At 63.3% G+C, this 27302-nt stretch overlaps 2 protein-coding genes across 4 annotated transcripts; one reads left to right on the top strand and one right to left on the bottom strand.

Annotated features, from left to right (window-relative positions):
* The first annotated feature begins 1072 nt into the window (after nucleotides 1-1072).
* MEIS3 (Meis homeobox 3) lies at nucleotides 1073-8197 on the top strand. Of its 3 annotated transcripts, none has more exons than XM_058674230.1 (13): nucleotides 1073-1406; nucleotides 2383-2546; nucleotides 2646-2811; nucleotides 2938-2988; nucleotides 3323-3373; nucleotides 3487-3636; nucleotides 5135-5246; nucleotides 5376-5524; nucleotides 6233-6309; nucleotides 6397-6455; nucleotides 6542-6622; nucleotides 6872-6940; nucleotides 8089-8197. In XM_058674230.1, the coding sequence occupies exons 1-12, from the start codon at nucleotides 1395-1397 to the stop codon at nucleotides 6919-6921; spliced, it is 1122 nt and encodes a 373-aa protein (XP_058530213.1). In that variant the 5' UTR covers nucleotides 1073-1394; the 3' UTR covers nucleotides 6922-6940; nucleotides 8089-8197. The 3 variants fall into 3 exon arrangements, with proteins under 3 accessions (XP_058530213.1, XP_004597089.2, XP_004597088.2); XM_004597032.2 differs by having other exon boundaries at nucleotides 3538-3636; nucleotides 8026-8192; XM_004597031.2 differs by having other exon boundaries at nucleotides 8026-8192.
* A 2254-nt stretch (nucleotides 8198-10451) lies between these two features.
* On the bottom strand, nucleotides 10452-24518 carry DHX34 (DExH-box helicase 34). Its single transcript, XM_004597033.2, has 16 exons — nucleotides 23710-24518; nucleotides 21072-21383; nucleotides 19932-20186; nucleotides 18420-18522; nucleotides 17639-17856; nucleotides 16775-16949; nucleotides 14942-15135; nucleotides 14372-14473; nucleotides 13910-14149; nucleotides 13618-13791; nucleotides 13232-13349; nucleotides 12381-12487; nucleotides 11861-12151; nucleotides 11293-11469; nucleotides 11052-11190; nucleotides 10452-10878 (listed from the first exon to the last, which is right to left on the bottom strand). Exons 1-16 carry the CDS (start codon nucleotides 24415-24417, stop codon nucleotides 10745-10747), a joined length of 3447 nt encoding a protein of 1148 aa, XP_004597090.2. The 5' UTR covers nucleotides 24418-24518; the 3' UTR covers nucleotides 10452-10744.
* Between the last annotated feature and the right edge of the window lie 2784 nt (nucleotides 24519-27302).

The raw sequence follows: 27302 nt of genomic DNA, 5'->3' as shown, positions 1-27302 counted from the left end.
CTGCCCTCCCCGTGCCAGTCCTCTGAAGCAGTGATCATAATTTGCGGGGGCAGGGCAGGAGCAAACCTACAGCTGCTGCCCCGTGCTTTGCCTACGGCTGTGGCTGTGGGAGCTCTCCCACCTGCACGGCCCTGGGAGGCGGCCTGAGGCCACAGGGGCCCAGCTGGACAACCAGGGCTCCCACTCTGCCTGCCCACAACAGGCCCTCTCCTGGCCTGGCCATGCCACGGCCAGCAGTTGCACCTTCCTCGCCCAGGCTTCCCCATGTCTGAGGTTCGCTGGGCTGCGTGGGCACATCACCCACCGCCCCTGCCCCTCCACCCATACAGCACCTGCCACCCCAGGAGCCACTCACACCTGTGCCCTTCCCAACTTCACACTTCCCAGCAGAGCGTGGGCACCATGAGGTGAACTCAGTGAGTCACCGGCGCCGCCGGGCAAACACCCTCCTTTCCCTTCTTAGCCTGTAAATCCGGCAGATAAAAGCCACGGGGCCTTCTCCTTGCGAACGATGAGCCAGGGTCGAGACGCACCCGCCGCGCGTGGGTGGGTGAGACCCTGGGCCAAGGACCTCCCAGAAGGCAGTGGCTAAAGAGGGGGGCGGAGGGGGCCGGGCGCACACGCACCCGCGTGCACACGCACAGCCGCAGGCGCACACGGAAACGCACGCACACCTGCCCCCTGCAAGAGTGACCAGCCGGCATTGTCTCTGAGGGAGGATGGTGGTGGGGAGGGGTCGGAAAGGGCAGAAAGAGACCTCCCCTCCCCTCCATGGGGGCGCCTGGATCCTTCTCGCTTCCAGTTCGGCCTTCCCGCAGAGAAGGAGGCCGAGGGACAAGGCCTGGGTCCAGGGAGGGACGCCCGTCAGAGGCGCGAAGGGCGGGAGCCTCCCCGGCGCGGTACAAAGCCGGGCGGGAGCGAGCCGCCCCGCAGCACCGCCCCGCCCCGCGCCGGCCGACAGCGGGTTAAGCGGCGGGGCCGGGAACTTCCGGATGTGACCGCAACGCTGGGGAGATCGCGAGGGGCGCGCGGCTGCAGCGCCGCACCCCCGGCCCCCTCCCCGGCCCCCGGTCCTGCGCCCGCTGCCGTCGCCCGCGCGGCCCGACTCGGGGCGCTCCCGGCCCCCGGGGGGCCAGGGACTGGGGTGGGGGGCCGGGGAGGGGCCTGGGTGCCCCTTGCCTGCCGGTGCGGCGCGCGCCGCGGCCATGCGCCCCTGGCCGTGACCCTCACCCCCCCGGGGAGGGGCTGGGGTCCCGGCTCCGAGCCCCCGCCCTGCCCGGCTCCGACCTCCTGCCCAGCCCGCGGCGGCGCGGGCCTCGGGGGCCGCTGCTCCGGCTGCGCGCTCCCCAGCGCCAGGCTCTGGAAGGACCCGGCGGCGGCGGCCGCTGCAGCCCATGGCCCGGAGGGTAGGTCCCAGGGCGCCCGCCCGCGCGTCCCCGCTGGCCGCCATCGCGCCCTGGCCGCCGGCCCTTTCTCTGTCTCCCCTCCCAGAATCGGGACCCCCTTGTCCGTCCGCCCTGCGGGGTCTCCCCGGGTGTGAGTCCCTGTCCCATCGCCCCCTCCCTGTCCCCTCAGGGCCCCTGGGTCCGCCCTCGCCCCGCCCCCACCTCAGTCCCTTTATCCTCGCCGCCCTCCGCCAGCCTCTCTCTGTTGGAGCTCCGAGGCCACCCTGGTCAGGGATAGGGACAGCGTGGGGAGCCGCGAGTCTCCCCAGCCCGCGGGACCAGGGCCTGGGGGCTGGAAGGCATCCCCAGGAGATGGGTAGGGAGGGCAGAGGCGGAAAGTGGGGACCCCACTGCCCGCTTGGGTTCAACTCCTAACTTCTCTTGGGCCCCAAAGTTGAGACAGAGGCAGGTGCGGGGCTGAGAGCTCTGAGTCCAGCAGTGGTGGGGCCACCCCCGCGAGGGGGGCAGGGAGCCTGTGCCCCTCTTTGGAGTCCTTGTGCCCTGGAGACAGGATGCCCCACCCCCACCCTGCCACCTGGCTGTGGGACTGTGAGGTCAGGGCCCGGGAAGCCAGCCCTACCTGTGGTTTTTGGCACGTGTGTATGCATGGTGTGCACATGTGTGTATTGTGTTTGTGTGTGCATACCTTTGGGTTGTCTGTTTCTGCGCCCCAGGCGCCATGCCTTGCACACTCATTCCCTCATCCTTCCCTCCTGTGGGTGGGGGACAGGTGGAGGCACCCAAAGCCTGCAGATGGTTCCAAGTCCCCCATCCTGACATTTTTCTCAGTGCCATCAGCCAGCTCTGTGGGATGCTTGGGAACCAGAGGAGAGGATTCCTAGGGCACAGGGGGACGCTGAGGGCAGGGGAGGCTGCCGGGCCAGGAGGTGCTGCCTGCCTCCTCACCACTCTGCTGCGTGGGCCTCTCTCTCTGCAGTACGATGAGCTGCCCCACTACCCACACATCCCAGATGGCTTCCCGGAGGTGGCGTCCTCAGCAGCCAGGCCTCCCGGGCCATTTGGCCCCCACGGGCACCCCCGGCTCCTGTCCCCAGGCCTGGACAGCACCAACCTGAAGAGGGACAAAGACGAGATCTATGGGTGAGTAGGAGGCGCCCTCGGCCTAGCCGTGGTGGTCTCTCCCCTGCCACGACCCCTGCCTCTCTGAATCACCCACAACCAACCGTCCCCCAACCCCAGACACCCACTCTTCCCGCTGCTGGCCCTGGTCTTTGAGAAATGTGAACTGGCTACGTGCTCACCTCGCCACGGGACGGTCTCAGGACCAGGCACCCCCCCAGGCAGCGACAGCGACGTCTGCTCCTCCGGCTCCTTCAACGAGGACATCGCTGCCTTCGCCAAGCAGGTGGGTGCGACTGCCTGGGCATCTGGTGAGGAGGGCGCAGGGGGTGACCGTGTGCCCTGCTGGGCATCTGGTGAGGAGGCCACAGGGGGTGACCGTGTGCCCTGCCGGCCTCTGTCTCCCCACCAGGTCCGCTCCGAGAGGCCTATCTTCTCCTCCAACCCGGAGCTGGACAACCTGGTGAGAGCGGGTTCTACCCTGGCTCCACCCCCTACCCTGGGGTGCACAGAGGGGGACACTGGCCCTCAGGGATGCTATAGAGCCCAGCCCCTCCCCGTGCCTGGGGGGCAGGGGAGACCCTCCGGATTCTCCCCTTTTCCTGCCAAGCGCTGTCTGGAACCAAACCCTACAGCCAAGGATTATGGGGAAAGGTGGCTGCAGGTACAGGGGAAGTGGAGCTGTTGGCCAGCAGGTATGGGCAGGGGACTCACTGCTCTGGCATCTGCCTCTCATGGACACCCTCCTCTGTCCCTCTTTGTGGCCCTGTCCTTGTCGCTGTCCCCGCCTGTCTCAGATGATCCAGGCCATCCAAGTGCTGAGGTTCCACCTGCTGGAGCTGGAGAAGGTGAGTGCCACCCCCTCGCCCTTGCAGACCCCGCGCCCTGTTCGGGCTCCCCGCCATGTGTCCCTGCACACCCCGGCTCTGGGTGCCCCCCCAGTACCCCGGTGCCCCCCCAGGTCCACGACCTGTGCGACAACTTCTGTCACCGCTACATCACCTGCCTCAAGGGGAAGATGCCCATCGACTTGGTCATCGAGGATCGGGACAGCGGCTACAGGGACGAGCTGGAGGACTACCCGACCCCCTGCCCCAGCCTCTCAGAGCAGGTGGGCAGGACAGGAGGGCCACTCACAGCATCCTGGCCATGGCTGGGCTAGAGCCAGGCCTGCAGGGGCCAATCTCCACTCAATTTCCCTGGCTCCAATGCCAGGGGCTGGGCAGGGATCAGGGGCAGCCTGGGCAGGGGTGGGGGGAAGCCTGGGCAGGGGTCCCAGGCCAGCCTGAGCTGGGGTGGGGGGAAGCCTGGGCAGGGGTCCCAGGCCAGCCTGAGCTGGGGTGAGGGGCAGCCTGGGCAGGGGTCCCAGGCCAGCCTGGACAGGGGTGGGGGCAGCCTGGGTGTGTTTTCCTCTGCTCACGAAGCCACTGCTGCTACCATGGGCTCCAGCTACCGGCCTGGTTGAGGCTGTGAATTGGGGGGTGGGGCTTCCAGTGTAGTGAGCTTTGGTGATATTACCCCATCATGACACAGCCTGGATCCTGCCATGCAAACCCCGAGGTAGTGTAGGGGGAGAAGCAGACTGGCCACAGCACGTGTATACACACAAACACACAAACACACACCCCTATCCCAGAGCAGGCTGAACCCCGCTGTACAGTCAGACCCATGGCACCTGCCCAGCTAAGACCGAGCAGCCTACGGGGCGGCCACTGCTCCCGGCCACCCACAGAGAGAAGGCACCACAGGAGGGCCACCTTGGGCAGTCACACACTGCGCACATGCCCCGGACTGCACCTGCATGGGGGTGGGCTGATCTTCCTCATGGACAGGTGCAGGGGTCCAGGCCGACAAACAGGATGGCCAGCTCCTGCCCGCTACAGCCCTACTTAGCCCAGGCTGGCCCACAGCAGAGACAGACACAGCACGGAGTGCCTCCTCTCCACCTCTGTCTCCCCACCCCATTCAGGGGCCTGACCTGAGATCACACCACCGGAAGTGAGGTGGCAGTGAGCGTCCCAGGCCGTGGGTGGCCCCAGGTGGGCCACTGCTCCCTGCCTTTGTAGAAGCCAGATCTCTGGATCTGTAAACACGGGTCTCCCATCTGTCCCATACCCGGTGGGCATTCCCTCGCCTGCACCCCACCAGCCTAGCACCGAACAGTCCCTGCACATGGCTTCTACACAGGTAGGCAGGCTCCCAGGCTGGGCAGTCCTGGGCACGCAGGCACAAGGAGCAGAGGGGCACTAGGGACCTGGGGAGTCCAAAGTGGATGCCAAGTGGCAGCTGGCAGCTCAGAGAGGAACTGGGGCCAGCTGAAGTGGCTTTAGCAGGAGGACTTGGCTGCCAGGGGAGGCCCCCCACTGTTGTGTCAGGCAGTTCAGCCTCTCATGCACAGAGCTGGGGTTCACCCCATGCGCCAGGCACCTTAGCATGCTCATGTGGGAGACAGCCACACCCTTCTGTCTCCCATTCTGGGACCCCAGGGTCTCTGGGAACACACGTGGTTGGTTGCTTCTCCCCCTCGTCTCCCCATAACTCTACTGCCAACCCGTGCGGCAGCAAGTGGCCACAGGCCTCGGTGCTCACGGCCACTTCCTGCTGTCCAGACAAACGCTTGGATCCAGGACCCAGAGGACGGTGGGTCTGAGCAGCTGGGGACCCCGGGGCCGTCCAGCGGGGGCCTGGCCTCCCACAGTGGGGACACGTGCAGTGAGCAAGGTGAGAGGCACCGCACGTGGAGGGCAGGCACAGACACTGACCCTAAGAGGGACTTCCAGGGGGCCAGTGAGGCCAGGGCGAGGGTCTGAGCCACCCCTTCCAGCTGCTCCCTGTTAACTGCCCCCGCAGGGGATGGGCTGGACACCAGCGTGGCCTCTCCCAGCTCGGGGGGCGAGGAGGAGGAGCTGGACCAGGAGCGGCGGCGCAGCAAGAAGCGTGGCATCTTCCCCAAGGTGGCCACCAACATCATGAGGGCCTGGCTGTTCCAGCACCTGGCGGTGAGAGCCGGGTCTGGGGGCTGGGCCCAGGATGGGCAGATGGGGTGGGGGGCTGTGCCCAGGATGGGCAGATGGGGGTGGGGGGCTAGGCCCAGGATGAGCAGATGGTGTGGGGGGCTGTGTCCAGGATGGGCAGATGGGGGTGGGGGGCTGGGCCCAGGATGGGTGGATGGGGTTGGGGGCTGGGGTCCTCGCCTGGCCCTCCTGCCCACCTACTTCCACCGCTCTGCTGACCGCCCACACCGACCTGATGGCCAGCGGGGCTGTTTGTTTCTGTAGGAAAGGAGCTGGGGTGGGGAGATTTGGGCTAGGTTATAGAGTCAGGAGCCACCCAGGACCTCCACTGCTGCACCACCCTGCTTCACAGGACAGACATGGAGAGCACTGAGCTGTTGGGGGGCTGGAGACAGGGAGGAGCCAGTCCCAGAGGCACATGGAGACCCTGAAACAGAGCTGGATGCAGAGACAGAAGTGGGGAGAGGAGCAATAGGGCCACCCCCCAAGCCTGGCAGAGGCTCAGAGAGGCCGGGGTGGGCTGTGGGGTCCCTCTCAGTCACTCAGAGAACTGGCCAATTACTGCCTAATTGCTGGAGGAGGCAGGGCAGGTGGAATTGCTCAGAACCTGTAAAGCCCTTCCTGGCCCGGGGCGGGCCAGGCCCGGGGACCAGGCAGGCGGACCGGCAGGCTGACCTTTGCTGGTGGCCACAGCACCCCTACCCCTCGGAGGAGCAGAAGAAACAGCTGGCGCAGGACACGGGACTCACCATCCTGCAGGTCAACAATTGGTGAGTGGCAGTGGGGGCGCTGTCCGCGGTGCTGACCGCCACCCGGGCCTCACCACGCTCACCCTGCGCTCCGCCCCCTCCCCCCAGGTTCATTAATGCCCGCAGGCGCATCGTCCAGCCCATGATTGACCAATCCAACCGCACAGGTACGGGGTGCAGGTGGTGGGCGCTGGAGAGGCCCCGAGAGGCCCCGAGCAACTCAGCCTGCTCAGCCCCCTGCTCACCCCTGCAGGGCAGTGCACGGCCTTCAGTCCCGAGGGCCAGTCTCTGGCGGGCCTCACAGAGACGCGGCAGCCAGCGACGGTGCGACCAGGTAAGGTTCTGCCCCATCTTCCAGGAGGCTCCTTTGCGTCTGGGGGCGCGGGGATGAGGGGCCAGAGGGCCAGGACAGATTCCCAGGCCCTACCTTTTCCCTCTGGCTGCTCACCTCCTCACTTTACCCATCACCTCATGAAAGATGACCCCAGCTGTCCCCACTGAAGGGTTCCCCCCCAGCCCTTGAATAAAGGAGGGGGGTGTCTAGGGGAAGCCCCCTCCCCAGCTCTCCCACCGTGCCTTGCAGGGTCTACAGGGGTGAATTTGAACATGGAAGGAGAGTGGCACTACCTCTAGTGCGGGACTCAGGAAAGGGGTGAGTGGGCAGCAGGCATGGGGTGACCACCAGGTCTAACACAGCCCCCAGCCCTGCAGGGCATCCCAGGGCCCCAAACCAGGGGTCCTTGAGCTGTGGTGGGGGGTCATCCAGCTCTTCATCCATGCATGTCTGTGTCACCTGTGTGTGTCAGACACGGTCCCACCTGCCACTCACCCAAATGCGCATCCACTCACTGGCCATGTGCTCAGTGCCCGCTCTTCACCGCCCAGTCCATGCTGACCCAGGTGGGTGCACCTAGGTATGCCCGAGTTCAGCAGTCACTGCCCACATATGCACCCACCCACCCCCACACTGCCCACCCGCCCTCCCTCACACTGCCCATCCCCTCCTCACCCACACTGACCCCCCACCCCACACGTGCACTGGGCTCTCGGAATGCCAGGGCAGGGCTGTGGCCCGGAGTCCACTGGACAGAGGTGGGGTGAGCCAAGCAGCAACTGCATCTCCTGTGTAGTCCTCACAGCCACCACCAGGGGGAGGCCCCAGGTTCAGAGCCGACTTAGGGGGTTTGCAAGCAGAGGCCCGCCTGGCGCCGGCAGGAGCAGCCCTTGGTGGTTCCTCTGCACCCCATGCAAATGCTGATACTTTGTGTCCACTCACACGCCATGAGCCCAATATGCTTGGCTCAGTCACTGCCAGGACAGCCTGTGCCCGACAGGGACCACCCAGGACAGGCCAAGGAGGACCTGTTGGAGCCCCGAGCAGGTGCAGGACCCAGGCTGGGAAGAGGGCTTTCTGGAGGAGGGGCTCCGACTTGGACTGTTGGGGGACGGGAGGTGTGTCACACAGAGGGGTTAGCAAGGTGAACAGCTGAGCAGGGGGAACAAGCATGTAGCTGGAGGATGGGATCAGGCTGGCAGGAAGGCCTGGGAGATAGGAGGGGAGGCAGGCGAGGCTGAGGCCCCAGCCTGGGAAGGCAGTGGAGGGGCGTGGTCAGGTGGGGAGGGTAGGCAGCTCAGCTCCCTGGGGGACCTGCTTTCCCAGCCACTCTCTCTCCTGTCTCCCCACATTCCGTCTTTGGCTGTAGGGTCTCACCTCTCCCCTCGTCCCTGACTCCCCAGGCTCCCTGGCTGTGCGTTCTCACTCTGTCCTCCCTCCGCCCCGTCTCCTTCTTGGCTTCCCAGCCTCCTCGCTCCGCCTCCCTCTGGATGACTGCATCTGCACTGAGTGGCTGACGTGGGGCCGGACCCCCCCCCCCAACACCTCTGGACCTGGCCCCTCCTCCCTTCCCTGGACTGACCACAGCCCTCGGGCGTCAGGATCCCAACCCCAGGGCCCCCCCGCCACTCAACGCCTACCTCCCTTGGGCCCTGCCAGGACATGGGGACCAGAACTCCCACTCAAGGGTCTCTCAAGAACCAAGCCAGACCTCGGAACCCACAGCCGACTCCACGTCCTCCTCTGCCCACCCTCCCCAGGGGAGCCTTTGGACCGGGTCCACAGAAGACAGCAACTGGGGCCACACCTCCAGGATGGGGAAGGCTTGGCCATGGGGGGACGCGGCTCCCCCACCTCTGACTTGGGGAGCTCCTCCCTTCTCTGAGGTCTTTTTTTTATTAGCATTAATGGTAAAAGAAAACCACCTGTGTTTCCTTGTCTGCTGCAGTTCCGATCCGCCAGGGTCACAGTGGTCAAGATTGTCATTCGTCCTCTCTGCTCCTCAGCTATCCAGGATCAGAGCAGGGTGGCTCTGAGTGGCCGTGAGGCTGGGGGCATCTCTGGGGGACAGGACCCCCATGTGGCTGTCATCACCAGCGATGCTGCTGGTTTGCTCAGAGGGACTAGGCCAGCCACCACGGGCGCGAGGCCAGTCCAGGTTCTAGGACAGAGAACTGGGATGCCACCTCTTGTGGGGGAGGGGGGACAAGACAAGGTCCTGGGCAGTGGTCTCCTCTGCAACACACAGGTCCCTGTAACCCCAGCTGCTCCCACAGTTTTTCTGTGTAAGGTTGCTGCCCAGGACCAGCGCAGACCGAAACGCAAGACGGCGGGCAGGGGGGGCAGCTGCGGACTGGTCCTGTGCCGCGTGTCCCTGCAGCTACAGTGTCATTACACTCCTATTCCCTTCAAGCAGGTTTCCAGATGCAGACAGGAACATGGGTGGTGCTAAACCCCGCCTCCATGAATATTCAACAAACACCTGCTCCACCTCCTATGCCTCTAGGGAGGGGCCGCAGTGCTCAAAGGAGTGAGGTCCCAATGCCCTGTGACCCCCACCCCTTGCCTCGGCCACTCCTACCCTGCACTTCCCTGCCCTTGTCCTCACCCTTGAGCTGTGGCCTGCCATCACAGACCTGGACCCCGCTGGGGGACACTGACTGGCCCCATCCTGGGTGAGACACACTGCTCTGGGACTGTCCAGAGCTGTCCCCACGCCTGCCCTGCCTGGACCTCCATCCCCACTGCCCTGAGGCTGAGGGAGGCTGAGCAGCTATAGGAGCAGGCACCTGCTGGGCCCCAGGTATTGGCCTGGCTTGTGCCGGGATTCCCTGTGACCCTGGCCCAACGCACTGCTGCCTGGGTGTGCCACTCTCCGCAGCTGGTCTGAGCACTGGCTTCTCCCCAAATGCCCCAGGCCTGCCAGGGGTGGGTGACAGACAGACAGCAGGGAGGACTTCCCACAACCCCCTCCCCCGGCAGGGCCTGAGGCTGCTCTGAGGAGAGGTACTACAGCTGGCAGAGGAGGGACACGGTAAGGGGGTGGACACTGGTGAGGGTGTAGACAGCCACCAGACAAGCCTGTCACTTAATTTTTGCTAATTAAACAGATTGGCCATGCCATGGAGGAGGAGGGAAGTTGGGCAGGAGGTTAATTGTAGCCAAAAATATCTCCCCATTTCCTGGGGCTAGGGACTCACCACAGGACTAGCCTGGTGTGGGTGGGTGGGGACCGTTGGCAGAGGGAGTGGTGGGTTGCGATCCCAGGGTGGGCAGGGTGCAGTGTGTCCCATGGCTGAGCCTAAGGGGGCCCTCCAGGAGCAGGTGCGTCTAGGTGAGCTTGCATCTGTGATAATGACGCTCAGGCTGTGGGAGACTGATATCCGAGTCCCCAAGGGCCACTCCACCTGCCCACAGGTCACTTTGTGGGGCCCAGGGCTGTGACCATGGGGAGAGGCAGGGACCCCAGCGGCAGGCTGGGAGCAGCTCCAGCCCCAGACAGCAGTGTCAGAGCCGCCACCAGAAAGGGTCTCGCTTGGAGCCAACATGCAGCACAGTCATATCTCCTGTCATACCTGGTACCAAAGCATCCCACGCGGGTGCCAGTTCAAGTCCCGGCTGCTCCACTTTTGAGCCAGCTCCCTGCTGATGCACCTGGGAGGGCAGCCGAGGACGGCCCGAATATCTTAAGTCCCTGCACCTGAGCAGGAGACCCAGCTGGAGTTCCCAGATTCTCGCTTCAGACCAGCTCAGCTCCGCCTGTTGCAGCCATTTGGGGAATAAACCAGTGAATGGAAGCTGTCTAACTCTTGCCTTTCAAACTAATAAATCTTTCAAAAATAACATTTATTTGAAACAGAAAGGGAGAGGATCAGAGAACTCTCCAGTCGCCAGCACTCCCAGGCCTCGGGAAGGTCCAGGAGCAGGTGGGGCCTGCCAGGCTGAGTCGGCGGGCACCGCAGCCCCAGGGGCACTCTCCCACTGCTGCCCACCCCAGGGTCCTTGCTCAGCCGGTCACCCACACTCCGGGGCGCGCAAAGCCAGCCGGGGCAGCTTCCTGGACAGGAGTCGGTCCCACTCCAGACCTCCGGAAGGAGCAGTCCCAGCCCGGGCCAGACGGGCTCACACGTGCTGCTTCCGGTGTCGCAGCACCTCAGTGGGCGTGAACAGGAAGTCCTTCTGGCAGACCTCACAGTGGTAGGGCCGCTGCAGGGCCGAGGGCTTCGGGGTGGGCTCGGGGGCCGCCTCTTCAGCCCCTAGAGGGAGGGAAAGGGAGGAAGGCTTGAGGGGGGGATCTCGCCGGGTGCTGCCACCCCCAAACCTGTACCTGCCTTTGGGGAGTCTGCCCCCCAGCCCAAGGTGCCCCACGGTGGGCCCTTGGGGATGGACAGACACAGACACGTGGCCAGCGTGGCGGCCGGGCGCTTGCCTGGGGTGCCGGCCTGCGGGGCCTGGGGACAGGCGTGCTCGTGGGCGATGCGCTCCAGCGGTGTGAGCGGCGCGTGTAGGCCGCACTGCGGGCAAGTCCAGAAGCTTCGTAGGCAGTCGCTGTAGAGGTCGGTGTCACTCTGTGGGCAGGCAGGGAGTTGGGGGGTCAGGACGCCGCCCCGCCCCGCCCCGCCCCCCCGTGGCCCTGGACCACATCTGAATGTGAGCGGTGTCTTGCTCACCGTGAGGCAGTTGTAGGTGAGGAACTCGGTGACGGCGTAGCCCCCCTTGGTGGGGTGGGGGGCCAGGGTGGAGCTGCCGAAGAGGCCGGGGAGGCTGGGGGCTGCTGGGACGGTCTGGGGTCCCACGTAGAGGTTCTGCACCTCCAGCCCCGTGAGCCGCCGCAGGCTGTAGGGAACCTAGGGGGTGGACAGACCCAGACGCCGGCCACTGGTGAGCTCCTGGGTCCAGCTACGCCTGAAGCCTGCCCGCCTCTCCGCCAGCCTCACCACCCCTCCAGGAAATCAGCTCAAAGAGCTGGGGGACTGGGTTCAAGTCTGTTTTGCGGGGTCATCCTCTCTTACACAAACACCCCAAACTGCGCCCTGCACGCAGCAGGTGCCTCCTTGGCCTCTGTAGGTGGCAGGGCCAGGGGGCAGCACCTGCTAGCTGGGTGTCAGGGGCACGGCAGCAGCCTCTCTGGCCTGAACACCCCCAGGCACGCCGGCCCCCAGTGACCGGAAGAGAAGCCTTCCCGAGCCTGTGGCCTGCGAGAGGCGGGCGCATGGACAGGCGTGTGCGCAGGGCTACCTTGGACGCCATGAACTGCAGCAGTTCCCTGCTCAGGGCCGCCACCTCCTTGCGGCTGATGGGCACAGCCTCCTGCTCCTCCTCCAGGCGCTGCCGCTCCTGCTGCCGCCGGGCCTGGTGAGCCAGCTGTCGGTCCAGGGTGCTTTCCCAGTGGGCACGGAGCCGCAGGGCAGCCGCCAGGAGCCGCGCGGCGCTCTCGCTGTCCAGCAGCTGCAGCTCCAGCCAGCCGTCAGCCACCAGGCGGGAGCAGTCACCATTGGTGTCCAGGGAGCGGCTGAACAGCAGCAGGGACTGGAAGGGCCAGGGAACAGTGGGCAGTGGGTGGGAGGGGCTGGAGACTGCCACCTGCCTGGCTCCCGCCCGCTGCCCTCTGTCCATCCATCCGTCCCCCTGATAGCCTGCCACCTGTCTTCCCTGTTTCCAGCGCCTCCGCGGGTGGACAGAGGACAGAGGTCTTGTGACAGTCCCTCCCACTCCCCACCCTGCAGGCAGCCCCGGGGTGGGGCGGGCAGGGCCGCACCTGCAGGGCGGGGATGCGCATACAGTTGACCAGGTAGGGCTTGTTGGTCTCCAGCAGGGACACGAAGGCCAGGAGCTGGTGCCTGCTGCTCATCCTATTCTTGTCCCCTGGAAGGTGAAGAGGACGGATGAGCCCACCCGCAGCCCCGCCTTAGCGCTTCGCATGCACAACCTGTGCGGGGTCCTGGGAAACCATCTGTGATCACCATAGCCCAAGGGGAAGAAATCGGCAGGCTCCAGCCACGGTCACACGTGGCCCTGGTGCTACGGGGTGCAGAGCCAGCTGTGCGGTCAGCGTGGCGGCTGGCTGGTCCCTGTGGCCATTCAGGCAGCAAGCCAGTGGTGGACAGAGCTGCCTCTCCCTGTCACTGTCCCTTTCCAAGGAATGGATTAACCAACAGAACCAAGCAGCAGAGGGTCCCGCTGGGACTCGCAGCTATGGGGCCAGGCGCGTCACTCAGCCTTTCCTGCCCGTCTCTGTCCTACGTGCAGGACAGGGCTGCCCAGACTGCCCAGAGTCCGTGGGGAACTGGAAGGAGCAGCAGGGACCCTGGGCCGGTGCCCACCAGGCCAGCCACTGCCACCACACCAGAGAGCTCTGGGCCAGGACAGAGAATGGGGGGTGGGGGGATAGGGCTCCTGACCCCCATGCTCCTCGGGCACAGCCAGGCTGGTAGAGTGGCGGGGGGAGGCAAGGCCTGGAGCAGGGCCACTCCCGAGGTTGTTCCTGGAGTTCCACGTCACAAAGCACGGGTGTGTGGGAAGCGAGCGACAGGCCCAGTGGGTGCAGGGTTCCTGAGGCCACTGTCTCCCCAGCTGGGACGGGGACCCCTCCCAGCCGGGATCCCATACCTTGGTCCCCCTCACCGCCACCAGCCTCCTGCTCCTGGGTGTGCAGCACCTCGGGGCTGTTGGTGAAGACGCAGGTGGGGTGCAGCACGGTGCCCTGCTTGGCCTGTGTGTGGAAAATCTGCAGGGGTGCGAGGTAGGGCGCAAGAGGGGTGTGAGGTGGGGCGCAGGTCTCTCGGAGCTGCCCTTCCCACTGCCCAGGAGCTTCTCCGGGTCTCCCTCCTCCAGGAAGACCTCTCTGACCACCTAGGGAGAGTGACTGCCCCCCAGCCCTGCCCCAGAGGGGTATAACTCTGGATGTGTCTGCTGCACCACTGGGCCGTGAGCACCACTAAGGCAGAGCCAGGGCCGCGTTCCCAGAGCTGTGACAGCCAAACCCAGAGACGCACCTGGTCGGAGTCCTTGCGGCCGCTGTTGAGCGGGTCTGGCACGGCCAGCTGCGGGTACAGGCCCCGGCCCAGCACCAGCTTCAGCAGGGCCATCTGCTCCCGCGTCAGGTCCTGCGTGGCACTGGCAGCTGCCTGCAGCTGTGCCAAGTTGTGCCGCAGCTTGAATTTCACATCCTGGGGAGACACGGAGCAGGGTGCAGGGAGGTGGGGGCTGGGAACTTGCCTGGCCGCCCAGGGGGCTGGGTTAGGACCTACACGTCCTCTCCTTTCCGGGCAACACCACCCGTCCTACCTGGATGTCCACATCGCCCTCGGCGCCCTGGGAGATCCGGCCAGCATGCCCGTCATCGTCGCTGGAGTCCTCGGCCGGGTCCCCCTGCAGCCGCAGCACCTTGCGCCTGCGCCCTGCGCCCTCCTCGTGCTGCCGCTTCAGCTGGTGCAGGGCCTGGCGCTCGCGGCGCTGCTGCAGCCGGTGGTAGCTGTCCTCCGGCGCCTGGGCCTCGGCCAGCAGCCCGTGGTCCTGCAGCAGCTCCTGGGGGGGCGTGGGGGGTGGGGGGCAGTGTGAGAGGCTCGGAGGGCTGTGAGGGCTCTGGAGTCGGCCGCACAGCCACGGCCGAGGCCTGCCCCTGCCCCGGTTCCCACAGGGCCGCAGGGGGGCTGGAGGCGCATGCTCCAGGGTCCTCCCCAGGGGCTGCGGCTGTCTCCCTGGTCCGGAGGTGGAGGCTCTTCTTCCCAGGACGGCTCCCCGCCTCACCTTGAACTGGCGTCGCAGGTTGGCCATCTCGTACAGCCGGTGCTCCTCCACGCCGTGGCGGCGACACCACTTGCGGGAGTTCCTGCTGCGTTCAGACTTCACCTGGGGGGGAATGGGTGGCAGCAGGTATCAAGGTCAGGGTCCAGCTGGTGACGCAGGGGCGCAAGGGGGATTTGGAGGGGCTGACCTAGCACAAGCCCAAACCCCACCCACTGGAGGACATGAGGAGGTGGGCAACCTGTCAGCTGCAGGACTCCCTCCTCCAGGAAGCCTTCCTAGACCACCCGCTGTGGATGCTCTCAGCCCTCTCAGGGGTTTCTGTTTAGGGTCTGGTCAGTCTCCCAGCTCTACGCTGTGGTCACCAACAGTGACCAGCCACGGGCTGGGGCAGGGGCTCAGGGCACAGAGGCCATACCAGGACTATGACCGTCCTCCAGATGGCACTGAGGGCTTCAGAGACACCCCAGGGCCCAGTGGGAGGGCTGGGAGGGAGTTGACACCCCAGGAGGTGCAGACGGCCCCACTCCGAGTGGGATGAACGGAGTTGGCGGGCGCTGCCGGCGGCCTCACCTGCACCCAGGCGTTGAAGATGTTGAGGAGCGTGAAGGGGTCACCGTGGTCGCTCTCCAGTGGCCGCCGTGCCGCCACACCCTCCAGGCTGCTCTGGGCGCTGCGGGTGAAGGGCGACTGGACACTGAGGGCAGCCGCCACGCTGAGCACGGGCTCGGCCAGGCTGAACATGGAGCCTAGGATCAGCATCTTCCCTGGCGGGTGGGTGGGTGGGCAGGTGGGCATAGCTGAGCCTCCAAGCCGGGGACCACCCCCCTGGCCCCCTTGACCCTTGAGAGCGAGGGGCAGCCTCACATCCTGGGCTGCTGGGACACCTGACGCCCACCCCAGCACCATGGTTAGAAGAGACAGTGCTGCCACAGTTCCAGGTCCTGCATGCCAGCTGCCACCCCCTCCTGGCACCCACCCTGAGCTCCAGTCGCACCTGGCTGGCTCTGGCACACGGCAAGTACTAACTCCGGCCAAAGGACTCTTCTGCCATCTTTGTCCAACTCAAGGGTGAAGGTGGAGGAGGATGGGGCAAGGAGGACGACCCTGATATGACCAAATGTCCTGTCTGTGAGGCGCCCCTTGGGGGAGCCCGGGCCCTGGCTGCCTGCCCCTGACCGTGGCCTGCGCATCACGTCCATGTCCAACTGTCTCCCAGACTTCAGGCTGAGAGCCCACCCCATGGCTGTGCTGGTTCGACAAAGCTGGGCGGGAAAGCCAGGCCCACGGCTCTGACGGGGCAAGTCCCTGCATCCCGCTAGGCTGCTGCTTCCTGTCTAAAAGACGAGCTGACTGCTGAGTGCTCCCAGGGCTGCTCTGAGAAACAACCATGACAGGTACAGAGGACGCCTGGCCCAGGGCCTCAGCCGCCTCCTAGCTGTGGGAGCTGCCAAGCTGAGCATCAGGGCCAGGTAGGCCTAGCCCTGGCCTGGGCTGGAGCCCACGGGCTTTCCACGCGTCAAAGGTGTTGGCAGGGTCGTGGGGGGGATCCTGCATGGGTGGACAATACAGTGCCGGCAGCAGAGCGGCTGGCTGGAAGAACGGGCATGGTCAGCAATGACCCCTGAGGGCTGCAATGACCCCTGAGGGCAGCAATGACTCAGGAGCACGGAGGGGAAGAGGTGGCTGCGTTGTGACACAGGGTGGGGACAGGCTGGGCAGGGGAGTGCAGGGCACCCAGGACAGCCGTGCCTGGGTGATTGTGGGCTGTCACCTGCCTGACCCTGTCCAGGTGGCCGCATGAACGCACCTGGATCAGACAGTCCTCCAGGCGGACTGGGTCACCTGACATCTGCCGCCAGGACCTCCGCCTTTGGTTCCCTGGAACAGCCCTCCAGCGGGCGCCTCAGGTCACACCTACCCAGGGCGGGGACGCCTGCTACACCAACGGTGTGCCAGAGGTCAGGGGTGAGAGTGCCGGGGTCGGGGGTCCACAGGTCCCCCAGGATAAATCCTCACTCCTGACTCCGCAGCCCTCTCTGGGCCATGCAGCACCAGTCCCAGAGCGAACACTGCAGCGCTGTGTGACAGGGCTGGAGGACGCCGCTCCACGGACCCAGCCTCTCCAGGCCCTGCCTGAACCCAACTCCTGGGATGAGTCCATCCTTGGCATCCCCTCCAGCCACAAGGCCTGATCGGGAGCCAGCAGGGGGGCGGCTGTGCCCTGAGGGCATGGTTTCAGGGACCCCTGGCCCTGCCGCCTTCTGCTCTCCTCATAGCACGCAGCCCGTGGTAGGGTGGCAGGGGCTTCACCCTCCACCCTGCTTGTGGACCAGGGCCAGCCCAGCACCCTTGTGGGCCTGGGGCAGGGACACACCCGGCCGTGAGACCCCCAGGGCTCCTCACCAATGACCACATCCACAGGCAGCTGAGCCAGCAAGGCCCCGATGGGGGTTAGGGTCTCAGAGCTGTCCAACGCCCCCTGGTCCCGCAGGTAGAGGATGGCTGTTTCCAGGCTCGTGGTAGGTGGGGGCTCAATGAAGGGGAAGGTGCGGGGGTCCCCCACGTTCATGCTCTTCATCTGGAATGAGATCAAAGCCCCAGCCCGAGCCCCGGGCACATGTAAGCCATGGGGCAAAAGGGGTGTCGCTCAGGGGTTGCAAACACGTGACTTCCGAAGCCCCAGGACAGAGGCATGGTACAGGCTGTGGTCCAGCTCTCCTGCACAGCTGTCAGGGACCCAGTGACCTGAACCGTCCCCCCTGCCTCCCAGGGGCTGCACTGGCAGGAAGCTAGTCAGGAGGTGGAAACGCGGGTGTCCTCACTGGCCCCATCCTCCTCCCCCTCACAGGAGCTGCAACACGGCAGGCTGAGTCACCCAGACAAGTGGGGGGTGGCCTCCTCGCGGCTCTCGTCACATCCGGCAGGAGCCAGCGGGTCACAGAATCCAGGCGCTGCACCACAAGCAGCCTTTTGTTTTCACTGAACGCTGCCACAGCGTTATCAGCGGGATACTGGCACTGTGAGCCTGTGGCAGACCCCACAGCCTTCACTACCAGCCAACCCGGTCAGGTGGGGCCCCTGACAGCTCCCCAGCACACAGGTGCACCTGCTGGGCGGCCTGGCCCGTGCTCCTGTGCTGCCGCCCCACCCCGCTCTGGGCCCACTGAGACCTGACCCTGCTGTGCCAGCCTAGCCTCTGAGACCCAAGCAAAGATGTTCCGAGAAACCCTGGTGCCATGGCACCTGCAGGCACTGCCCGCCCCTCACCTGTAGCACTAGGGCATCCAAGGCCACCCGCCGGATCTCTGGGACGGGGTAGGGCACAAAGGCATCGTAGTCGGACTCGGCGTAGAGGCGGAAGCAGACCCCGGGGCCCGTGCGGCCCGCCCGGCCCTTGCGCTGCTCGGCACTGGCCTGGCTGATCCAGAATTCCTGCAGCCGCTGCAGCTTGGCCTGTGGGTCATAGCTCATCTCCTTCACCTTGCCTGGCCGGGAAGAGGGGTGCAACAAGAAACCGGGTGTGTGTGCCGCGCCCCACGTGGCCGTGTCTACACCTGAGTGGGTATGTTTCCACTAGCAGCACCAGAGTCAGCTCTGTCACCGCCCGTATCACCCTGGGCCGACCACGGGTGTGAACTTGCTCCGTCCTTAGGAGCTGGCTGGGGTAGGCCACAGGCCAGAAAAGCACTTCCTGGTCCGTGGGCAGCTGTGAACTGGGCTGGGTCGGCCTGGGGGCTCCTAAGCACCGGCCCACGCTGACTTGTCCCGCACCTGCTGGCAACACGAAGTCACAACAGCGGAGGGAGGAGAGGAATGGCTCCTAGAGCGAATCGGGGGGGCCTCCCTGCTGGGGAGACTCAGTCCCCCAGTGAGGGCAGCGAGGGCGCCCCAGGAATGAGGGGTTCTCGGCAGTCAGCAGGGAGAAGGGTCTGAGAACAAGCAAGCAGCAGCTGCCCGGCTCCACAGCCCTGGGCCTCTGCTCTGCCCACCTCGGTCGGGAACTCCCCTCTCTTCTTCGGGGGGCGAAGGGGGGGGGGGCCATCCTTACCAGAATCAACCACAAAGCGGATCCCATCGATGGTGACCGAGGTCTCGGCAATGTTGGTGGAGAGGATGCACTTCCGGACGCCAGGCGGGGCCACGTCAAACACCTGGGCGAAGGGAGGTGGTGGCACCTGACCCCAACTGACACGGACACACCCCGCGGACACCGCACGCCCATGCGTCCAGCACAGCCGCAGCACCTCTGTTGACCCTACCCCCACACAGTGCCCCCTGGAGACGGCTCAGCACCACCCGTGCCCTGGCTGCCCCGGCCACCCGCCCGCCTGACCCTCACTGACATCTCCTGAATTCCTCTGCCCTGATCATACCTTCTCCCCTCTAACCCACCCCCCAAGCTTCTGGTCTCTTATCCTCACACAGCGGACCGAAAGATCGATTACAGTATGATCGGCCATGCCCTCACCCCTTGCTCAAAGCCTTCCTGTGGCTAACCAGTGCCCCGGGAGGAATGCCAGGCGCCACAGTGGGTCTTGCAGGGGCTCTGCTGTGTGGTCAGGATTAGGCTCAGTGGCTACAGTGAGGGTGTAAAATCCACCGACCTCCAGGCAGCACACCGACATATGGAGACTCCGCACTTACTGGTTCGCTCCCCGGATGCCCCAACAGCCAGGGTCAGGCCAGGCTAAAGCCAGGGGACCCCCACACAGGAGCCATGGCCTGCACCCTTCCAGAGTCTGTGGAAGCAGGAAGCTACAACTGGGAAAGGGCTGGGACCTGAACCCCGGGACTCCAGGCACTCCTGTGTGGGCATCCCACGTGGTACCTTAACAGCTATACCACAAAACTACCCTTGGTCACTTCTTAAGACACAGTGATGGGCCCAGCGGTGTGGCCTAGCGGCTAAAGTCCTCGCCTTGAAAGCCCCGGGATCCCATATGGGTGCCGGTTCTAATCCCGGCAGCTCCACTTCCCATCCAGCTCCCTGCTTGTGGCCTGGGAAAGCAGTCGAGGACGGCCCAATGCATTGGGACACTGCACCCATGTGGGAGACCTGGAAGAGGTTCCTGGTTTCTGGCTTCGGATCGGCGCGCACCGGCCCGTTGCAGCTCACTTGGGGAGTGAATCATCGGACGGAAGATCTTCCTCTCTGTCTCTCCTCCTCTGTGTATATCTGGCTGTAATAAAATGAATAAATCTTAAAAAAAAAAAAAAAAGACACAGTGATGCATCTATTTGAAAGCCAGAGCAACAGGGAAAGACTTTTCCATACCCTGATGCACTCCCCAAGTGACTACAACAGCCAAGCGAGGGCCACGCAGAAGCCAGGAGCCTGGAACTCCATCCAGGTCTCCCCTGCGGGTGCGGGGACCCAAGCACTTGGGCTATTTTCTGCTGCCTCCCCAGCTGCATTAGCAGCGAGCTGGAAACGAAGCAGTAGAACTTGAGCCAGAACACCAACACGGGATACCAGCGTCGCAAGTGGTAGCGTAATCCACGGGGCCGCACCACGGGCTTGCTGGAACCCCGGCCCCTAGCCCCTGGCCTGGCGCCTCACCTTGTCCTGGTCGGCCACCGAGAGGGCGCTGTGCAGTGGCAGCACCACCCAGCGCTGCGTGTGGCTGGCGTAGGTCTGGGCGGCCTCCAGGACGGCGCTGATCTCTGCCATGCCGCTGAGGAAGACCAGGAGGTCCCCCCGCTCCTCAGGCGCGTACTTCTTGTCAATGGCCTCCAGGACCCTCAGGAAGGGACGTGGGTCCAGCTTCTCCGACTTGGACGTGGCCGGCTCCACCTCCTGTGGCTGGTAGACCACCTGTGACGAGACAGCCAGGCCTGGGCAGTCAGGGAGCCGCGGGGCAGCCTGGCAGCAGACAGCACCACCCGCGTGGGACTGAGTAGAAGCGACCCGGGAGGTGTCACACTTTCATGCCATGCAGGCGTGTGTAATCGGTAAAAGCCAACGGGGCCGGGCACTTTGGACACACAGACTCATGACAACTCCACACAGCAAAGCCGCTGTTGGTGATGGAACCAGCACCCTTTACAGCTACTTACAAGACAAATGTGTGGCAGAACCAGCGGAGGACCACAGAGCCCCTCCTGGTCTGACTGCAGTGCAAATGGGGGCAGCCCCCAGTTCTCAGTGACAGGGGGCCTGCCGCCCCACCCCTGGGGTCAAGGGGGAGAATGCCACCAGCATCCGGCAAGGACACAGACCAAGGACCTGGGACACATAGCACAGACCCAAGGCCGGCACCTGTCCCTCTCCCCCGAGACAGCAGGGACACAGGCAGAGGTCCAAGGGCACACAGAACAGGCCCAAGGCTGGCACCTGCCTCTTCCCCAAGACGATAAGGCAGATAGGGGAGCCCGGGTCCTGAGCGTCCACAGGGAACACAGCCATTCCGCCACCTGGACTGGCCAGACTGTGACACCAGGGACAGATACCAGCTGAGCAGAGCCTGGATGGGACTCATTTTGTCACCAGCTTGGCTCTTCCCCTAACAAACACGTGGCTGTTGACCTGGAGCCTTGCCAACACAGGAGGGGGGCACTGCTCAGGGATACAGCTCTTTACGAGAGCAGCACCAGCCCGGACGTGGCCAGGGAGCAAGTCAGGTGCCGAGGGAGCCCCCACTGTGATGGGAGCAGGCACGGGGGTGCTGGGGGAGCATGATGGGAACGGGGGAGCACCCACCTTGATGGGGAACAGCCTTCCCGGCACCTGCACCACGGGCGCATCCCCGAAGTAGCTGGAGAAGAGTGTGATGTTGATGGTGGCCGACATGAGGACGACCTTGAGGTCGGGCCGCTGGGGGAGCAGGCGGCGCAGGATGCCCAACAGGAAGTCGTTGTGCAGGTGCCGCTCGTGGACCTCGTCGACGATCAGGACCTGGTACTGCGGCAGGCGGGGCTCCCGCTGGATCTGGCGCAGGAGCAGCCCCACCGTCAGGAACACGATCTTGGTGGCCGCGGACCGCGTGCTCTCGAAGCGGATCTGGTAGCCGACCTGGGGCGGGGGCGAGGGAGGAGAGGCGTGGTGCGGAGGGGGCCCAGGCCCCAGCCCCTCAGCCCGCCAACATGCTTGGGAGGAATTCCCATCTCAACCCCTTAGTGGCGTTGACCTCAGGCAAGTCCAGTGCCAAATATATCCCTTAGGAACTTGCTTTTTCCTCTCCTAGATGCCACTGAACCCTATGCATGTTAATCACACTAGTAATCATGTATTGACTTATTTGATATACACGTACGCATCTTCCATCTACAGATTCACTCCCCCAGAAGGCCACAACAGTCAGGGCTCGGCCAGGCCAAAGTCAGTGGCCAGGAAATCCAATCTCCGAAGTGGGCGTCAGGGGCCCAAGGACGTGAGCCATCACCTGCGGCCTGCCAGGGTCCGTGCCAGCAGTAGGCTGGTTCAGCAGCGGAGGAGGGACTGGATCCCGGGACCTCCGAGAGCGAATGTTTGCATCCTAAGCAGCACCCAGCCCACTGTGCCACACCACTGCCTCCAGACATGAAAGTCTCTTGGTTCGTGTCCCGGCTGCTCCACTTCCCATCCAGCTCCCTGCTTGTGGCCTGGGAAAGCAGCAGAGGACAGCTCAAAGCCTTGGGACCCTGAACCTATGTGGGAGACCCAGAAGAAGCTCCTGGCTTTGGATGAGCCCAACTCTGGCCATTGTGGCCACTTGGGGAGTAAAGCAGTGGATGGAAGGGGTTTTTTTTTTTTTTTTTTTTTGGATGATTTTTACATAGTTACTTAGGGTGTGAAGGGTCAACGGCTAGAGGAAAGCGGGTGGGGCCATTGTTTCCACATTCTTTTTTCCTTCCTGTACGTGGGGGAAGTGGGGAAATAAGAAGAGAAGCCACACCCAGGCTCCCAACTGTCCTCGTACCCTGGGATGGGGGACAACCACCCGATGGATGGGAGATCTGTCTCTCCTTCTGTCTGTAAATCTGCCTTTCCAATAAAAATAAATATACTGAAAAAAAAAAAAGACCATGGCAAAGTACAAGTGGGAAAAAGCTGTGAATGGGCCCCATACATAGAAGGGGGCTCCGAAGGCTGGCAGGTGCATGGCCAGGTCCCCTGGGAGCTGCCTGTCACAGTGGGAGCCACCCGGCACCCTCCAGGAGAGATGGGCCTGCGCCACAGTGACATGGCAGCACACTGCTGGTGGGAGTGGAACCTGCTACAAACCCCAGGAAACGGACGGAGTGCTATCTGCTTACACTAAAGCCGCCCTCCTCCCACAAACCTCCCCAGCAAACGTGAACCAAAGACCGGCCACAGTGTTCATGACAGCCCCATTGCTAGGAGCCAGAGATGGAACCCCTCAGGTCCCCGAGAACAGAAAGCACAAAGATAAGGCATATTCAAAAATCTCACAGGACGGGCGGCTCTGTGACAGAGTAGGTAGAGCCGCTGATCACAGTACCAGCATTCCACATGGGGGCTGGTTCAAGGCCCAGATGCTCCACTTCTACTCCAGCTCCCGGCTTGAGGCCGGGGAAGGCAGCGGATACCCCGTTGCTTGGGCCCCTGCGCCCACAGTGGGAGATCCGGAAGAGGCTCCTGACTCCTGGGCCGGCGCTCCTGGTCACAGCCATGGGGACACTGAGCCAGCAGATGGAGAGTGTCTCTTGTTCTCTCTCCATTCGTGACAATCCCTTGCTAGCATGTCCATGAAGGTACTTAAGTGCGGCTATAGCAAAGAACCCGGTGCCCTGCGCTGTGGGCAGAGGACTCTGAGACCCCAGGGGACACGAGAGGACAGAGTGCATGAATCCATTTATCACCAAAACAGTCTGTGATTGGGCCTGCTGTGATGACTCAACTGGCTAATCTTCCACCTCCAAGCGCTGGGGTCCCATAAGGGTGCTGGTTCATATCCCGGCTGCTCCGCTTCTCATCCAGCTCCCTGCTGGTGGCCTCGGAAAGCAGTCGAGGATAGCCTAAAGCCTTGGGACCCTGCACCTGCATGGGAGACCCGGAAGAAGTTCCTGGCTCCTGGCTTCAGATCAACTCAGCTCTGGCCATTGCTGATATTAGGGGAGTGAACTAGCAGATGGAAGACCTCTCTGTCTCTCCCTCTCTCTGTAAATCTGCCTTTCCAATAAAAATAAATCTTAAAAAATATATATATATATTATTACACTGGCTTTATGCTAGCACTTTTTCCTTTTAGACTATAACACAGACCCAGATAGAAAGTTCTATAGGAATCATCTCTGAGTCGAAAGAGGGAGGGCTCAGCCTCTGGCCACTGGCACTATGGGGTCCCGGGAAGCCCCCCACCTGCCCCCAGAGTCCTGGGTGGCCGGGTCCCACGCACCTGCGAGCCGTACTGACTGAGGCTCTCGTAGCCCACACGCTTGGCCAGGGAGATGCAGGCGATTCTCCGGGGCTGGGTGCAGGCCACGTGGCTGAAGCCGGCAGCCAGCAGGTACTGGGGCACCTGAGTGGACTTGCCACAGCCCGTGTCACCGGCCACCACCACCACCTGGTGCTCCCGCAGGGTCTGTAGGATGCGCTGCCCATACTGGGCTATGGGGAGTGCAGCCCGTTCCCGCTGCAGCTTCGCCAGCCGCGCAAACGCCTGCTTCTGCACGAAGTCCAAGTAGTGCACCAGTGCGCGGCGGAACTCGGACACCCTGGCGGGCGGCGGGCGGCGGCCCAGCTCCCATGAGCCACGCACCTTGGGGTCCAGCACCGAGAGATTGATGCGGTAACGTGCGTCGTAGGTACGCGGGAGGTCGGCCAGGGCCGGGACGTTGGCACAAGGGTGTCTCGGCTCTCGCGCCTCGCTCTGGGGGACCCTGAGGCTCTGGAACCTCTGCAGCCGTTCAAAGAAAGCCCAGAAGCGCTGGCACTCCTCGGAGCCCTGCCGGATATAACCCTCATCTGAGAAGAAGGCGTCCTCCAGCAGGCGTCGTGTCTCGGGGCAGTTCCAGTCCCATTTCTCCCGGGCCTCTTCCTCATCGGGAGCCCGGCGACGGTGCTCTCGGTGGTCCCTGGCATCCTTTGTCCGGGGAGGAGGCATGCTGCCAGTCACTGCGCCATCATGAAACCAGCCTCGGTGGCCACCACAAAGACCGCCGGGCTCTCGGCCATTCCCCGCTTGGGGCACCAAGCAACAGGTGGCCGCACATTCTCTTCATAGAACTAGCTGTCCGCCCCGCGCATGGCCGCATGGGTGGCCAGGAGCCTGCCTGAGCCAGTGGCCAGCCACAGGGGGTACCTCGTGATGGCTGCCGAAATGGACGCAGGTTCACCCTGGGGTTTCCTGGCCCTGGAAAGGTGGGGAGAAGAGAAAAGACCATCAACCGTATTTACCAACCCTTAGGAAAGCCTGTTCCACAGAAAGGCCCTCAGAACCCTCACACATGGCCACAGTCAGTCTGGGCTGGGACACTACAAGCAACCATCCCGGCTTACCAGGGAGCCCCAAAGAGCTGCCTGCCCAGAGGACAGCCTGGAGTGGGGGACTATGGGCATGCCTGGCCTGACACAGGAGGAAGGGCAACAGGTGGTATGGCTGACCAGTGGCAGGGCCTCATGGGGGGGTGGGTACCAGCAGGGAGAAGGCACTTCTGGATGCTGGAAACCTGGCCCTGCTGGCATGTCTCCCTTTGCTAACAGTAACCGCGTTCCTCTCCAGCCCACAGGGCTCTGTTGGTTAGGCTGTAGGACCTCCCTGCCCCCCCCCCAACAGGTAGGGCAAGTGACAATGGATGACCCACTGTGCTTCTTTGCTCCCCATGAGGGAGGAGGTCAGCTCTCTTCAACCCTTTGCTTCTTGGGCACACTAAAATATATATGTGCAGGGTCCAGCACAGTAGCCTAGCAGTTGGAGTCCTCGCCTTACACACCCCAGGATCCCATACAAGCACCGGGTCTAATCCCGGCGGCCCCACTTCCCATCCAGCTCCCTGCTTGTGGCCTGGGAAAGTTGTCGAGAACAGCCCAAAACCTTGGGACCTGCACCTGTGTGGGAGACCCAGAAGAAGCTCCTGGCTCTGGCTTCAGATCAGCTCAGCTCCAGCCGTTGGGGAGTGAATCGCTGAATGGAATGAAAGATCTCTTTTTCTTTCCAATAAAAATAAATGTCTAAAGACAAAAGTTCGCAGAGATTGTGACTGGTGCAATGAGTGTCTGTTGGTGCAAAAGTTGTGAAATCTAGTCTTTCCAGAATGCACACGTGCTGTGAACGTGCCAGGTCGCCCAGCTGCGGAGCTTGGAGAGGTGCAACAGAGCAGGCGGAGGAGGAGGCTCAGGTCTGGGTCTCCCCCATGCCCTCCCTGCACCCGTCGCCCTCGGGGCCGCCCCACTTGCCCATCCTGTGCCCCCATTCCGGGCTCCCCCATACCCTCCCTGCACCCGCCGCCCTCGGGGCCGCCCCACTTGCCCATCTGCACCCCCATTCCCGGCTCCCCCATGCTCTCCCTGCGACGCCCAGGCTCGGCTGCCGCCCACGCGACCCCCGAGTCGCCCCACGCCGGCCCTGACCGCTGCCCTCACCTCACTGACCGCCGCCAGCGCTTCCACTTCCGGGTCCCAAACCGGTCCTGCGCCTGCGCACGCCGCCAACTGCGTCAAAACCCCGCCCCCCGCAAGCAGAGAAGCCAATCAAGAGACGCGGGCGGGCCAAAGCTCAAACCGCGCCTGCGCACAGCGCGCTCCCGCTGCGGTGACGCGCGCGCCCTTTCGGGCCGGCGGGCGTGTTGAGGTGACAGCTGCGTCAGTGTCCTGGGTCGAGGTCAGGGTTAGCTTCAAGGTTGTTGGCGAGAAGACGGACAAAGGTATGCATAAGGTGCATAAACATGCGCTCCCTACTGTACACACAGATGCTCAAGACAGATGTGTGCTTCCTTAAAATATCTGTTCCTATTGTATTGGAAAGGCAGAGCTACCCAGAGGAGAGGGGGACAGAGCGAGCTGGTCGTCTGCCTGGTCACTCACACCCCAGAGGGCCACATTGGCCGGGACAGGGCTGGTCTGAAGCCAGGAGCTTTCCCCGTGTGCTCCGCGTGGGTGCAGGGGCTCGAGGGCGTGGGACCCTCCTCCACTGCCCTTCCAGGCACGTTAACCAGGGGCTGCATCCGAAGTGCAACGGCCGGGACTTGAACTGACCCAAACCTCTGTCTCTGCACCCACCCCGGTGTTTTTTCCTTTTTGTTTGCTTTTTAAGATTTATTTTTACTGGAAAGTCAGATATACAGAGAGGAGGAGAGACAAAGAGAGGAAGATCTTCCATCCGATGATGCACTCCCCAAGTGACTGCAACGGCTGGTGCTACGCCGATCCGAAGCCAGGAGCCAGGAACTTCTTCCGGGTCTCCCACGCAGGTGCAGAGTCCCAAGTCGTTGGGCTTTCCTCGACTGCTTTCCCAGGCCACAAGCAGGGAGCTGGATGGGAAGTGGAGCTGCCGGGATTAGAATCAGTTCCCACATGGGATCCTGGCACGGTACATGCAGGGAAAGGGCTTTTGCTGCTAGGCTACTGTGCCAAGCCCAATAAGTCAATCTTTTTTAAAAAGATGTTTTTAAAAATCTACCTTTGCAATGTCTTTAGGAAAGAAAGAAAAAAATAGACCTTTCAAATAAAAATAAATCTTTTTTAAAAAGACATCATTACTAGTTTTGTGAAAACTTCAGAAAATCAATATTTTATTGTTTTTTTTAAAAAGACCCACATAAATAAACTTAGAAACAACAAAGGAACAATTACAACAACAACAAAATTGATTTCTTTTTTAGTTATCCAGGGAATCTTACACTAAATCTCACAAGAAATACATTTGACAGGTCCCGTGACTTTTTTTTTTAAACAAACCAACAAACAAAAAGGCTGATTGTGAGACACTCTCACTCTGAAAGAATTCTGGAGCAAACAGAATGGAGAATGGGTGGAGGCCGGCTGGGCAGG

The sequence above is a fragment of the Ochotona princeps genome, chromosome 16, assembly GCF_030435755.1.
Source record: "Ochotona princeps isolate mOchPri1 chromosome 16, mOchPri1.hap1, whole genome shotgun sequence".
Taxonomy (NCBI): Eukaryota; Metazoa; Chordata; class Mammalia; order Lagomorpha; family Ochotonidae; genus Ochotona; species Ochotona princeps.
Note: the sequence above shows the minus strand (reverse complement) of the source record. Positions and strands in the feature narration are given on the sequence as shown.

Coding starts and splice junctions, on each gene's coding strand:
- MEIS3 (XM_058674230.1), top strand. Junction 2,989..3,322: donor ACCCGGAGCTGGACAACCTG/GTGAGAGCGGGT, acceptor CGCCTGTCTCAG/ATGATCCAGGCCATCCAAGT. Junction 6,310..6,396: donor ATCCTGCAGGTCAACAATTG/GTGAGTGGCAGT, acceptor CCCTCCCCCCAG/GTTCATTAATGCCCGCAGGC.
- DHX34 (XM_004597033.2), bottom strand. CDS start 24,417: ATGCCTCCTCCCCGGACAAAGGATGCCAGGGACCACCGAGAGCACCGT. Junction 12,152..12,380: donor TGCGCATCCCCGCCCTGCAG/GTGCGGCCCTGC, acceptor TGGCCCTTCCAG/TCCCTGCTGCTGTTCAGCCG. Junction 11,191..11,292: donor TCACCTACAACTGCCTCACG/GTGAGCAAGACA, acceptor GCCTGCCCACAG/AGTGACACCGACCTCTACAG.